Source organism: Vanacampus margaritifer, chromosome 5 (genome assembly GCF_051991255.1).
Source record: "Vanacampus margaritifer isolate UIUO_Vmar chromosome 5, RoL_Vmar_1.0, whole genome shotgun sequence".
NCBI lineage: Eukaryota > Metazoa > Chordata > Actinopteri > Syngnathiformes > Syngnathidae > Vanacampus > Vanacampus margaritifer.
The window spans coordinates 14,245,497-14,258,371 of NC_135436.1; the positions used below are offsets into that span (position 1 = coordinate 14,245,497).

Here is a 12,875-nt window from a genome sequence, read left to right on the forward strand (position 1 = left end):
GTGGTATACTGAAGAGGCCCTGTGATTGAACGTGACCTCAGAAGGTGGGGCCAGGCCTTTTGAGGGACATCAGAGTCACTGAAGTGGCTGTTAACTGGCTAAACTGTTAGCCGCCATGTTGAGTGTTTGTTTTGATTTTCAACCTCAGCGTAGGAGAATTGTAACACAAAAAAAACCACTATCAGCTGAAAATTAGATCACAGAACCCAATCATGGCCAAGCTTGCAATTGTCACATGATTAAACGCAGAAAACAGAAGAGCCATGATTGGTCGTTACCTGAGCAACTGTGATGTCATTTTCCCTCCGGCAAGCAGCTAAATGGCCGTCCCCTGAGATGGACACCCATCATGACCTTATTTAAGAGAATTGTTTGTTGGTTAGAAAAAGGGTACCTTTTTTTTTTTTTGAAACAAAGTTGAAAAAAAAAGGGTACCTGATAAATCTTGAGCCAGCCAAATCATAAACTTTTGGCATTTAAAACAACTATATGTTTAATCATAAAAAAGATACATGGTCCAATTCAATTGAATTCATTCCTATTCAAACAGTAATTAGTTTACATTAGCAAATCTATTGGAACATGGAAGCTAACTCTTGTTTTACAAAAAAACATGTCAAGTTACTAAAATGGCTATTGTATATAACTGACAGTAGAACTCACTTTGGTATTTAAGTGCATTTCAGATGTTGTACTTTTTTACTTTAAGTGCCGTAGTTTACAATTTTAGTACTTTCCTTTTTTTAATTTTTTTTACACAAATACCATATGTGCATCTGCATGCTACTGTTACCAAAGAATAAAGTACACATTGCTTCTTGTATTTATTTGCATTGTCAACATGAACAAAAATACAGCAATATGTACCCAAAAAAAGAAAGGTATCTTAAGTTGCTTTGCCTTTAAGTCCCCTGAGACAAAGGGAAGATAACAATTTATCGACGTGATAATACTTTGTCGACGTGTAGAGGATGTTGCAGTCAACGAAGTGAGCTAACCTTAATACTTTGGTGCTATTTTGGAGGAGTGTCTAGCAGCTAGATCCCTTTTGTCTACGCTGCTGCTTCTTCCTCTCCTTCATGCTGTTACTCACCCACTTCAATTGGGGCCTCCTAACAGGTTTCTTCCCTGCTGCATAAAGCCCATCTTGAGCCACGTTTGGGACCCTTCTCAAGATCACCTTATCTTGACCATCCGCAACCTCACAGGTCCATTTGTCAGAGGAGGAAGAGGAGGAGGAGATGGAGGATGAGGAAGAGGAGGATGAAGACGAGGGTGACAGGGAGGAGGAAGAGGAGTGAGGAGAGTTTGGAGAGGTCCGGGTCCAACAGGGTATTCCATCGGGAGAGTGGAGTGTAGAGTTGGGGTTGGAGGCAAGGGAATTGCTTAAGTTAGGGATGCCCCGAATGAGGAGTCTGGAGGTTTGGGGATCGCCCTAAGAAGACAAACATTCTCAAATTTATTGTGTGTGTGTTTTTTTTTTTTTTTATCAAACCATGCATTTTCCAAAAAACGCTTGTTCTCATTAAGGTCACAGAGGATCTGACACGTGACAACCCGCCTCAATTTGGGGAGTAAGGTAACCTGTATTGTTGGGCAGTCGATCATAAGGCACAAACAACAATTCACTCACATGTAGGCTACACCTAAGGGGAATTTGTAGTCTCCAATTAACCTTAAAGGCCTGTACTCTATATTGACAATTCCGAGGTTACGTCACAAGCCAAAATAGCGGTCAACTCGGTTAAAGGAAGCTCTCCTTCTCATTGAATAGCATAGGACTACTTTGGATTGGTGTACTGTAATTTGATGTGTGAGGATTATTTTTATTTCAAAACGTGATGAAATGTGTTTGACTACTATAATAATCTTCCAGGATTGTTAAACTATAGCAAAACCAATACAATACGCCGGGCCGTTTGTTTACCTATGTGGAGGAAGCATTTGCATTATTTGCGCTGCATTGCATTGAGAAATATAAAAAATGCCCGAATGTTCGGAATTGTCAAATGGCCAACACTAATTTGCAAATGCATACTTTGATCTGGATAGCTGAATGAGATATCTGCCTCCCAATTGGATGTCATTTTAGATGTGACTTTTGCTACACTATATTTGTTTTATTGCAGGAATAAAGTCAATCATTTTACACTATACAAATGTCAAACGTTTTTACCTCAGCAATTTCCGGTGCAACGCGGCCAGACTGAGCCACTTTGGGAGACATGTCACCGATTAGGGGGGGAGTACTTATTAAACAGATGGTACTGCAGTATAGTTTTATCCCCAGTATGTGTATATGTAAGTATCGGTGACGGCGTGACGCTGACGTGCGTCACCAGACCTTGTAAAAAGGGAGACTTAAACAATGACGATCGGCGTTGCCTCACCCTAGTGTTGAAGATGATTAGCAATGTAAACCAGAATATAAAAACATGTAAATCCGGCTTATGGAAACGTTGGTGACGGTGTTATTTGGAGAACCCTGCATATGTAAATCTGGCTATTATATATAAAAATCTTAATTTTTCCTCATTTATCAGATTCATCACAGCAGTTTATATTCGTATGGGGTTAACACTCGTGAATTGCATTTTAATGCATTTTGTTCTTTTGGGATACAGATACTTGACAAAAAGTTTGAGAACCACCACTAGTCTCGACAATCAGAAGATTTGCGTCCATTTCAGATTACAATCTCCATTGTGTTATTCGATTGCTCCACTGGAGTGCAGTAAACTCATTACAGAAGAAACATCACATTTCTACAACTATAATTGTTTAATTTGTAACAAACGGAAATTGGTGTTTGTGTGAGGAAGGCGACCCCAAGTGGACAACAATAATACTTGCATCCACACGTAACGTAAAACTTAACGCTGAGAGAAAGCACTTGCTATCTTAAACATATATATATATATAAAAAAACTCTTCTAGTGATGAGTCTAACAGGGGTCTCCAGCATGCATGGTGCCCACGGGCACCAGGTAGCCCTGAAGAGCATGGCAACTAGCCCACGGGCCTGTCCTAAAAATACTTCACCAAGATTGGGACTTTTTCGGAATTTTGCTGAAGTGATCTTTTGAAAATGTGAACACGTGTAGAGATTTATTTAAATAAAATTAAGTGATTTATTGTTTGTCCTTGACGTCGTGTTTGAAAACTGTGCTGCGGTGTCACTACCGGAAGTGACGTCCTTGTTGTTACACGCGCAGTGCAGCTGTCATGTGATAGCTACTGCTGTGCCCACTCCGAGGCTCTGAGCGACTGTAGTTGACTAGCCCTAACCCCTTTTGATGAAGTCCAAATAACCCCCAAATAGACTTGTATGTTTGTTGGCGTGGACAAACACGGCTGCTTTCTGCGGGAAAACCGGGAATCCGGAGTGTACCGGACGCTGCCATGGGCTGTTGTTACAGCAGCGACAACGAGTCAGCAGACCAGGTAAGTAGCCGCTTAGCTTGCTAAAACTATCTCCATGTAATTTTCTGTGCGATCGTGCGTGCAGGACTCAAAGTGATTATCAGGACAAACGGTTGGTGATGTGAGGGGGTGCGTTTGTACCAAATTATTATTCCGCGATTTGAGCTTTTTTTAAAACACATTTTAAATGTGACATTTAGCATGCTAGGTGACGGCCTAGCTCAGGGCAGTCTGCTGATTGCACACAGCGGAACTGAGAACTGCTGAAAGTAAAGAAAGCTGTCACGTGTTGCTTGGCCGTGTAAATTCATAGCACTATGAAGCTACTCGCAGTGAGCGAGGCGAGAAGGAACTTTTATTGACGTGGCTACTATCTTATAAAGATCTTCTATGTCACGAGGTACTTTAAAGTTCCTAATTTGTGGTGTGCCTTGTGACTCAAGGTCTTCCGTTAATTCCGTTTGAGGAAACATGTCTGCTATTTCAAGATAGTGGCATCTTCGGCATCATACGTTCATTTCCTCCCATCTTAAACTTGGAACCACCAGAAGTGGCAAAAGTACTCAAACTATGTTCCAAAGTTATTATAGTTTGGGATTTTCCCATTAGAGTTTTTTTTTTTTTTTGCATAGTCAGTCAGGTTTTAATTAAGTTTTAAGAGGGGGTTGAAAAAAATAAGTTTTTTTAAAATTATTATTATTATTTTTTTGTTTATTTTTAAAATATGGGGTCTTTGTCAGATTTGAGATTATAAGGTCACAAATTGAGTAATAAAAACACAACAAACAATACCATTGAAAAAGAAACAATATAGGTATTATATCGCAAAGACATGCAATAAGTTTTATATGGAATTTTATGCTTTTACATGGATTTGACCAGTCAGACGCAAACTTAATTGTGCATCACTATCCAATAGTTGAACATTATTAAGGGTAATTAGTACATTTAATTAACTAAGAACACATTGCGCTTGCTTATTTTCCACATCATTTTTTTATTCTTTCATTTCATAGTAGAAATGTTATTTCTTTAAGTACATGTTTAGTATTACAATATATCTATATCACAATATTCAGGACATGTATGAGGACTGAAGAGTGGTGAGGTGTGCTGTAGGTGTGACGGAGGAGTTTAAAGTGGAAGTGGGACTGCATCAGGGATCAGCTCTGAGCCCCTTCTTGTTCGCTATGGTAATAAACAGGTTGACAGACGAGGTTAGGCAGGAATCTGGGCGTCTTAAATTGAAAATGAGCCCTCATGACGCACTTATGTTCAGCGGAACAATGGACAGGAATCACTGGTTAAGGTAACTGTGAACATTGCAGCTGGAATGTACAAGCAACATTGTTTGTAAAGCTCATACAAATGAATAGTTGTTCATTATTCACTGATTTTATGATTCAAGGATAACGAACGCAAGCCGCTGATCACCCACCCGAACCCTGTCAGCAAACCCCCAAATGGCACGGACTGGATCACTCCTACAGTCCCCTCAGCCCGAACAGACGAACAGGCCCTGCTTACATCCATCCTCACCAAAACGGCACAGTGAGTTTGGGATCCACCAAACAGCTGACTCAGTCACGTAACCAATTAACAAACATTCTCGTTTGATGTGCAGGAACATCATCGATGTGTCGGCAGCTGACTCGGTCATGATGGAGCAGCATGAATATATGGACAAAGCTCGGCAATACAGGTATGCATCAAGCTTGTGTTAGGGTTGTCCTGTTTGGAAATGAATTGCTCCGTTCATGCCAAATTCACACATTAAAGAGTAACTCAACACTAAATCAACTTCTTTTTTTTTGCTGATAAACTGGTGTCTACAAATGCTGTCTACATATCCTGGTTATTATTTTGATATTTTAGTGCATATTTGTTAAAAGCTTGAATTTGGGGCAAAAACAGTGTGTTTGGCGCCATCTTAAGGTTGCACACTGGGATAAACACAATTAGGCTGTTTGTCCTCTCATTACACAAGATGCCATATTATGTCACTTGTGACGTAGTCTCCCCCGCCACCCACCGGCTCATTCTCGTACACGCCTCCTTTAACCGCTTTTTAGTGAGTTGCTGCTGTCAATCACAGCCAGACCACGCCCAACCCGCTCCCCATTCGCAACCCAACAGTCCTACAGGCAACACCCCCTTTGAGGGCCAATTTCAAATCTGAGTGAAGGGTGGAGCAAGAGTCTGACTTTCTGTTGAGTTACTCATTAACTCATTCACTCCCAGCCATTTTCACTGAAGCAATCCCCTTCACTCCTGGCTGTTTTACTGGATTTTGATTGATTTTGCAAGGCCCACAGAATATTGTGTTCTATTGCTATAAAAACATGGAACCTACCAAAAGAAAGATTAGTCTCTTCTTTCATCAGGAAAAAAAGTATATTTCTATCTGTTTCCGTTTTGCAGCAATTAGCATTGGAATATAGCTAAGTTTAATCATTATTCACAAATATATTAAGAAATGTGAGTAATGAGCTTTTTTTTTCAACATAGCCCCTTGTTGATCTCTTTTGCTCTGATGCCACCTGCTGGCCGTTTGTATAATAACTAACATCTCTTCAACCGTTCTTTGCAGTTGAGAGGCTTCATCAAAGCCTTCCGTATGCTCTAGTACAGGGATGGCAAACTGCGGTCCTCGAGGGCCAGAGTCCTGCAGATTTTGGAGGTGTCCCTACTCAAACTGCAGCTGATTCCATTTAACAGGCTCGTTATCAGGTTTATGCAGAGTTTGCTGATGAGCTGATCATGAATCAGCTATGTTGAAGAAGGGAAACATCCAAAACCTGTAAGCCCTCGAGGATCGGATCTCGCCATCCCTGAAAACGTATAATTACGTCATTGGGACACTTAAAACATTTAAAATAGAACGTATTTATATGTTTTTGGAAGGAAATTAGTTAAATTTGACAATGTGGAAATGCCTAAACAGGGAAGTGTTATTTGGCTGGGAAAAGAAAAATATCAGAAAACCCAAACTCTTGCAGTTTGTGAAAAGCGCTTAGATCAATTTTAATTTGCAATTTTAAGGTAAAGTGCTATATCCGGATATATAGTTATTTAAAATGATGTTATTGTTTTTTTTTTTGGGGGGGTGGGGAGTGTAAGTAATGTATGTAATTTAATGTATGTAAGTAAAGTACTAGTGGTAACATTTCTAGTGACTACTCAAGTTGAGTAGGCCTTGTGTTGGTCTGGAGAAAAAGTGGTATCAAACATCCCTAATTGTTCCATATGGATATCGTTAGATCCTTCGTCCAGTCGACCATGATTGACTGGGTGGGCATTCTTGCCCTAGTGGTATGAAATTGAATCACTGCTGAAGTGCAGCTCAGTGGTATTAAGTCGAATGCATTTGCATCTAATCTTTAAGAACTGTTTGTTATTAAATATGTATCTGAGTACAATTTTATATGCAATCCTTTTAAACACTATTAAAGTATTGAGGACCTGAAAAGGTGGAAAAGTGCTATACAAGTGACAGACCATAGATTTAATGTTCAAAGGTTACAGTGGCTTATCATGTAAAATATATTTTTCAGGGATGGAACCTGTCTCGTTTTCCTACGATACTCCTTTATTTTAATGTTGGTCATAATGGGGGTACTTGGAGAGCCAAGTATTTTAAATGATAAATAAAAATCAAATCCATTGTGGTGATATCCAAACGCAAATTCTTAAACCCTGTCACTGTTCAAATATTTATCTACCTAGCTCTATATGACAGCAGATTAAAACAATGGAGAAAGGAATAATAATTAAATAAATAAAAAACAAGCTGTAGACAACGTTTTCATCTCATGCCATGTCCTCAGCCACTAAAAATAGATGTGATCTAATCACCACTAGAGGTCACTGTTGGTGGCAATTTGTTTGTCGCCTCCACCGGTCACCTCTAGTGGTGATCAGGTCACCAATCGCGATGATGTACTACAAATAACTTTTCCATGGTAAAGCACCAGGGGACAAAATGTGTATGAAATGCATGTTTGTTTCTCCTCCCAGTACAAAGCTTGCTGTTTTGAGCAGCAGTATTCCCCAGAAGAAAGCCCTGGCTCTCCCCTCCCTCACTAGCCAGCCCCACCAAGTGCTCGCCAGCGACCTGGTGCCATACTCGGACGTTCAGCAGGTAGTTCACACATAACACATTTTGACAACTATTAATTAACTTCCCACTGGGATGTGTCATGCTTTCGAAATGCTGTGACTGAATGTGAAACGTGAATGTGAGATTCTTTGATTCTCGTTCCGTCCTTTGAAAAAAGATCATCTGCTTTTTCAGGTATCCAAGATAGCAGCATATGCCTACAGTGCAATCTCTCAAATCAAAGTGGATGCTAAAGAAGAACTCGTGGTCCAGTTTGCCATTCCTTGATCCGACAACTCTGGCCTGCTTTTCGCTCCTCCCGTCGTTGAGTCTGTCCTTGTCACGCCTGCGATCTCACCCTTCTCTCCACCCATTTATCAAATTGTCTTGTGCTTCTTGGCTATGGCTCTAAATGCAACAGACAATGCGGCGTAGCACCACAATGGCCATCTCGTCACACTGTAGAAAATCGAAGGTCAGTGATAAGTTCTTCTGCCATAGAAACCCGCTGGATCTGTCAACTCAGATCTTCAAAATTGGCCTCCCTGAATCACAGCGGATAACAAAAAATGTGGAAGCCTCTCATTGGTCAGTTTTGTTTACGGTGATGCATTTTGGATATCTATCTTAAGAATGAGATAATATTACTTTAAACAAAATGGGAAAAACTGTTATTGGTACCCATTTCAACCCGAGGACACACTGCTCAATACATGAATGGCTGTGAGACTTATTGACTGCCCATTATTTTGTCTGTTTCCACTGGTGAAAATGCAATCCGCTTCACTACACTGGAGCTCCATATAGATTCTAATCCCATACAAACCTATATAGCACTGGAGGCCTATGGTTCAGGGGAGGGGTCCTATGCGTGGTGTAGGGACGGATGTGTATTTTTTTTTGCCTTCTTTGTACAGAATTTTCTGGCTAATTCTAAAGCCCAAGATGATTGTAGAAGGTGTTTTTGTAGGGCGTTCACAATTGGCTGTGATCTGGGGTGATGACAACCATTTTTATGAAAACCAACAACACTTTGAGGGCTGTTTGTCAGCTTTCAAACCAAGCCTTTCGCTGCCGATTGTAATATGAGTGATTTGTTCGTATTAATCAAAAACTAACCATTGTAGCAGAGTGGGCAGAGCGTTAACAATCCACGATACCACAACAGATCAAAGGATCCAAGAGCTTTTTGAGATTATTTATTTTGTGTTTTTAAACCTACTGCTCTTCGGAAGAGAGCGCAAGAAAATGTGCAGGAAGCACAGTGAGACGCTCTAAAGGGATCTCGTGCAAGGCTGTGTTTATTTTAGCCGCACATTTGAGCTTTTTGCAATGGGTCCTTGGCATTTTGTTTTCAGTCTTTGTTTTGTTTCTCAGATATGTAATACTACCTGAAATATATTTGTAATATCTTAGGCTAGTACCAAAAATTGTTTCTCTTTTGTTTTGTTTATTAATTCATTAAAAACTTTCAACAGTTATTGTGTTTGGAGTTTTGTTTTTATTATTAATTTACTACAAATGCCCCTTTTGGATTTTCACATTTAAAACAGACCAAATGTATTTGTAAGTGAACCGTACACACCAACATATACATGGTTGCAAACTAGAACACACTTACTGAAGTATTAACTTATTTATTTTGTCTGCGTTGCTATTGTGCCAGATGCCATATATTTGTAGCGAATTGTGTTGTACTATTTATTGAGAATTGAATGTGTACAGGGTAAGCAATCCTTCCCTTCAAAAGGTTACAACAGACCGGTAAATCCCTAATTGGCCCAATTCCCGCAAATATTCATGTTTGCGCAGCTCGATTTAGTCTCTGTGTCTGCTGATTTCTTGCGTAAGACCAATATATAACCAAGGGAGGTGACCACCAATTGACCTGCAGCTCCTTCAATTTGTAGTGTGTGATTGAACTGAATTTGTTCATCATTAAGATGGTGGTTGACACAGATGTAAGTGGTCACTTTCGATAGACACTGACAGTGGTGGCCACTGATATCAACTTCGGTTGTATAGCGTGATCCGACCAACTCATGGGGCAGAGTGGCTGTTTGTCTGGATATATGATGTTGTAAGTCTTCACAGTTGTGATTTCGAACACAGTCTCACTGAAGTGTTTCCATGTTTCGTTTGCCTGGGTTGCTACGGCGGTGCCAAATTTGTGCCAAGGCTCGCTCCTGAGGGGTCACAACACTGAAGTCCATCGTTTTTAATCCAGGTAGAGTAGATATCACGTGATTCCTTTAGAAAAAAAAGTTACAATAAAATTATGTAAAATACATAACCTCCATGACTTGTAGTATTACAAAAATACATAACAAAAAAAAAGAGTAGGGGGTCATTCCAAAACTGGAGGGTATTTTACGTTTCACCCATCAAATTTTTAATAATGCACATACAAAATCCTAAAACAAGCAGTTTTTGAGTATATTTACTTGTCTTGAGACTAAAAAAAAACCTAAGAGAAAACAATGCTTTAAAATAGTTTTTAAAACACCAATTAAATTTGGTGTACCCTCTAAAATGCCATTTTCCGCAACCCCACTGACCAAATTGAATGTCAAATAAAACGGTGAAAATAAAGATTAAATGTCTTTTGTGTGTGTGTGGATTCTTTGTTTCATCGCTTTCTCTTGTAACAGTGGAAACATTTGTTTTTAATAAACATGATATTTCAAATAATCGTTATTATTCATGGAATGTGTGTCCCACAAAATGCACGTAACTCTGTTACCATAACCTTTTCTAGCATGGTCGAAAAAGAAGAAAGCTGTGAATCAGATGATACGCATCATCAAACATATTTCTAGAATGTGTAGCGCAAAGGTGTTCTCCCTTCTATTTTTCCATGTTTTTTAATAACACAGTTAGTTTCATTTTCTATATGTGCATAAAATCAGAACAAGGAAATTATTTTTTATAATTTATTTAAAAAACGTATTTACATAAATAAGCTTGCAAGATCCGAATAAGGCAATTATTTTGTATTTACTTATTTTTTTGATAAACTTATTTACATACGTAAGTTTGCCCTCTTGGTCAGCATTAAGAGCTAGCTGAAGAGTTAGCTTCTACTCCTGAGAGAAAGCTAAAGCCTTGTACACAGGACTTAGATTCACAAATTAAAGTTAATGTAAAATAAATAACAAATAAAATAAAATAAATAACTTACTGCATGTAAACTATAAGTATATATTTTTAAAGACTTAATTTGTACTTCGCCTCAAAAGAGGAAAAGTAATATTTATTCATTTATTTTTAACCTGTAGGCCTTGTGTGTTTCAATGACGTTTCCATGTAGAGTGATGGTGTGTAGATGTGAGAGACTTCGTAGCTTGTCTACCTCTGATAGAGTAAAAATACGGTTGCCATGAAGATACAACACCCGCAGTTGTGTAAGGTCACACAAAACCTAGAACACAAACACACACACACAAGTCCACAATTTGCATATTACATGGTAGAAAAAGCCTGAGGACATGTGTGTGAACATACAAAAAAAGAGCTCACTTTGTCTATATTTGTGATGTGGTTGAATGAAACGTCCAGCCAGGCGAGCAGCGATGGTTCAGCCAGGAAGTGGCTGATGGTTTTGTGAAGGTCATAAAGGTTTATGATATGATTGTTATTAAGACGAAGGGAGCCACTTTGAAATTTTCCGACTAAATTTCTCTTTAAAGGACGCAGACCTCTGCTTGGTTCTTCTGACTCTGCATCTGAAATGGAGATAAACAATGAACGTCAGGCAGTGCTGAAAGTTTATGCTTAAATTAATTGAGATTAATCAATTGAGATTTTGGTGGTAAATGGAGCATACAAACATAACATACCCCCCCCACCCCCACCCCCACCCCCATAGGTAAAAACTGTCACACTGCAATGTACAGCTGTCGAAGAATCAGAAATTTGACTTTAGTTGTAAAGAAACAGAAAAGTAAAATTACTTCTGTGTGTGTTTTTTTTAAAGAAAAGAGTATGACCAATATAGAAAAATAAAGTTGATCATTAAATGTTCTACCTGCCAAGTTTCTGATGGCTTTAAAAGATAAATCCACTGGAGCCCCATACATCATATCCCATCTGTAAAAACAAACAAACAAACAAACAAACAAACAAACAAACAAACAAACAGCTTTACCAGTTTGCCCCAAGGAAAAGTATGGTAATTAAAGCGTTTTTTTACATCAATGCAGTTGTTTTAAACTTCTCCGTTATCACACACTTACACACACAAACACACACACACACGCACGCACGCACACTGTATATTGTTATTGTATACGTAGAAATCAACTCAATTTGTTCATAGCTAAGCGTTTAGCGCGACGTTTACCTGGCTGCAGCAGTCAACAGTCTGCTTCCATGGTAACGGCGTAATGCGTAGACAGCCACTGCTACCCACAGAATAAGGAAAAAACAGAAGCGTCATCACCCATAGGCAGCGCTTTAAAAAGTGCGCCGCCCGCAGCTCCGCCCACAGCGCATCCGCCATCTTGATTTGTTGAGTGAGGCTCGAACTTGCATATGGATGATATACATTACATAAAGTCCATGAGTGAGCGTCGCGAACAAAAGGTCGCCTTTTATTCTCTGTCACGGACACAATAAAAGCAGATCAAAATTCCATGTAGAAATTGCATACTTTTCATATTTTTCACAAGTGTCGCTCTCGTGCGCCCGTTGCTTGGCAACGCATAAACAACAGTAACTCACTTTATTCCAGGAATGGAACAGCTCCAAATATATATTCGGTCATTAACACAGTACTCTGATTAAATTACTTTTATTTTATTTATCTAAAACTGAATGCAAAAAAACAACAGAACAAAACAAAACGCATGCGCCTTTAACGTAGTATGGAAATAACTAATCAAATCATAACTGAACGCTTGCTAAAACATAACCACAAACTTACGTCTCTCTTTTCCAGATTGTGAAAGCCATGCATAAAAAAAAAGCATGCATTTTGACGTATATGCTCTTGTTCGTTCATCAATCGTACTCGAGCAACTTGAACAATTGATGACGCTGCAGTAATTTCTGTACCACTTTTTTGGGGCATTGTTTGGGCTGATTCATTGCACGTTCATTTGTCAAAATTTGTCGCAATATAAACTTGATATGGTCACGGAAGCGAAACTTCTCTCAACAAAACACCATGGCCCACACGAAAATGTATTTATTTATTTTAGCTTGAGTAGGGGTATTGTTCCTTGTTAGTTCCTGTGATGATAAGTTGGTGGATGGATGGCCGATTTTGTTTGTTTATTTTAAATAAAATAAATTTCGCCAGACATTTTCACGTCTGGCTCTCCAGGTCTTAAAACAAGCGCAACTCTCAAAC

General features: G+C 39.1%; 2 protein-coding genes across 2 annotated transcripts; one reads left to right on the forward strand and one right to left on the reverse strand.

Annotated features, from left to right (window-relative positions):
• Positions 1 to 3,185: 3,185 nt before the first annotated feature.
• On the forward strand, positions 3,186 to 9,003 carry lamtor1 (late endosomal/lysosomal adaptor, MAPK and MTOR activator 1). The gene is made up of 5 exons (XM_077565877.1): positions 3,186 to 3,444; positions 4,832 to 4,974; positions 5,048 to 5,125; positions 7,441 to 7,564; positions 7,718 to 9,003. The coding sequence occupies exons 1-5, from the start codon at positions 3,403 to 3,405 to the stop codon at positions 7,808 to 7,810; spliced, it is 480 nt and encodes a 159-aa protein (XP_077422003.1). The 5' UTR covers positions 3,186 to 3,402; the 3' UTR covers positions 7,811 to 9,003.
• A 206-nt stretch (positions 9,004 to 9,209) lies between these two features.
• lrrc51 (leucine rich repeat containing 51) lies at positions 9,210 to 12,468 on the reverse strand. The gene is made up of 6 exons (XM_077565876.1): positions 12,447 to 12,468; positions 11,865 to 12,121; positions 11,550 to 11,611; positions 11,042 to 11,247; positions 10,795 to 10,943; positions 9,210 to 9,772 (listed from the first exon to the last, which is right to left on the reverse strand). Exons 3-6 carry the CDS (start codon positions 11,602 to 11,604, stop codon positions 9,637 to 9,639), a joined length of 546 nt encoding a protein of 181 aa, XP_077422002.1. The 5' UTR covers positions 11,605 to 11,611; positions 11,865 to 12,121; positions 12,447 to 12,468; the 3' UTR covers positions 9,210 to 9,636.
• Between the last annotated feature and the right edge of the window lie 407 nt (positions 12,469 to 12,875).

Bases quoted from the DNA above. Each gene is read 5' to 3' on its own strand.
- lamtor1 (XM_077565877.1), top strand. From the start codon at position 3,403: ATGGGCTGTTGTTACAGCAGCGACAACGAGTCAGCAGACCAG. The intron at 4,975-5,047 runs GTGAGTTTGGGA...TTTGATGTGCAG, and splicing joins ATCCTCACCAAAACGGCACA to GAACATCATCGATGTGTCGG. The intron at 5,126-7,440 runs GTATGCATCAAG...TTCTCCTCCCAG, and splicing joins GACAAAGCTCGGCAATACAG to TACAAAGCTTGCTGTTTTGA.
- lrrc51 (XM_077565876.1), bottom strand. From the start codon at position 11,604: ATGATGTATGGGGCTCCAGTGGATTTATCTTTTAAAGCCATCAGAAAC. The intron at 11,248-11,549 runs GTAGAACATTTA...TCTCCATTTCAG, and splicing joins AGCCATCAGAAACTTGGCAG to ATGCAGAGTCAGAAGAACCA. The intron at 9,773-10,794 runs GTTAAAAATAAA...TTTTTTCTAAAG, and splicing joins GAAACACACAAGGCCTACAG to GAATCACGTGATATCTACTC.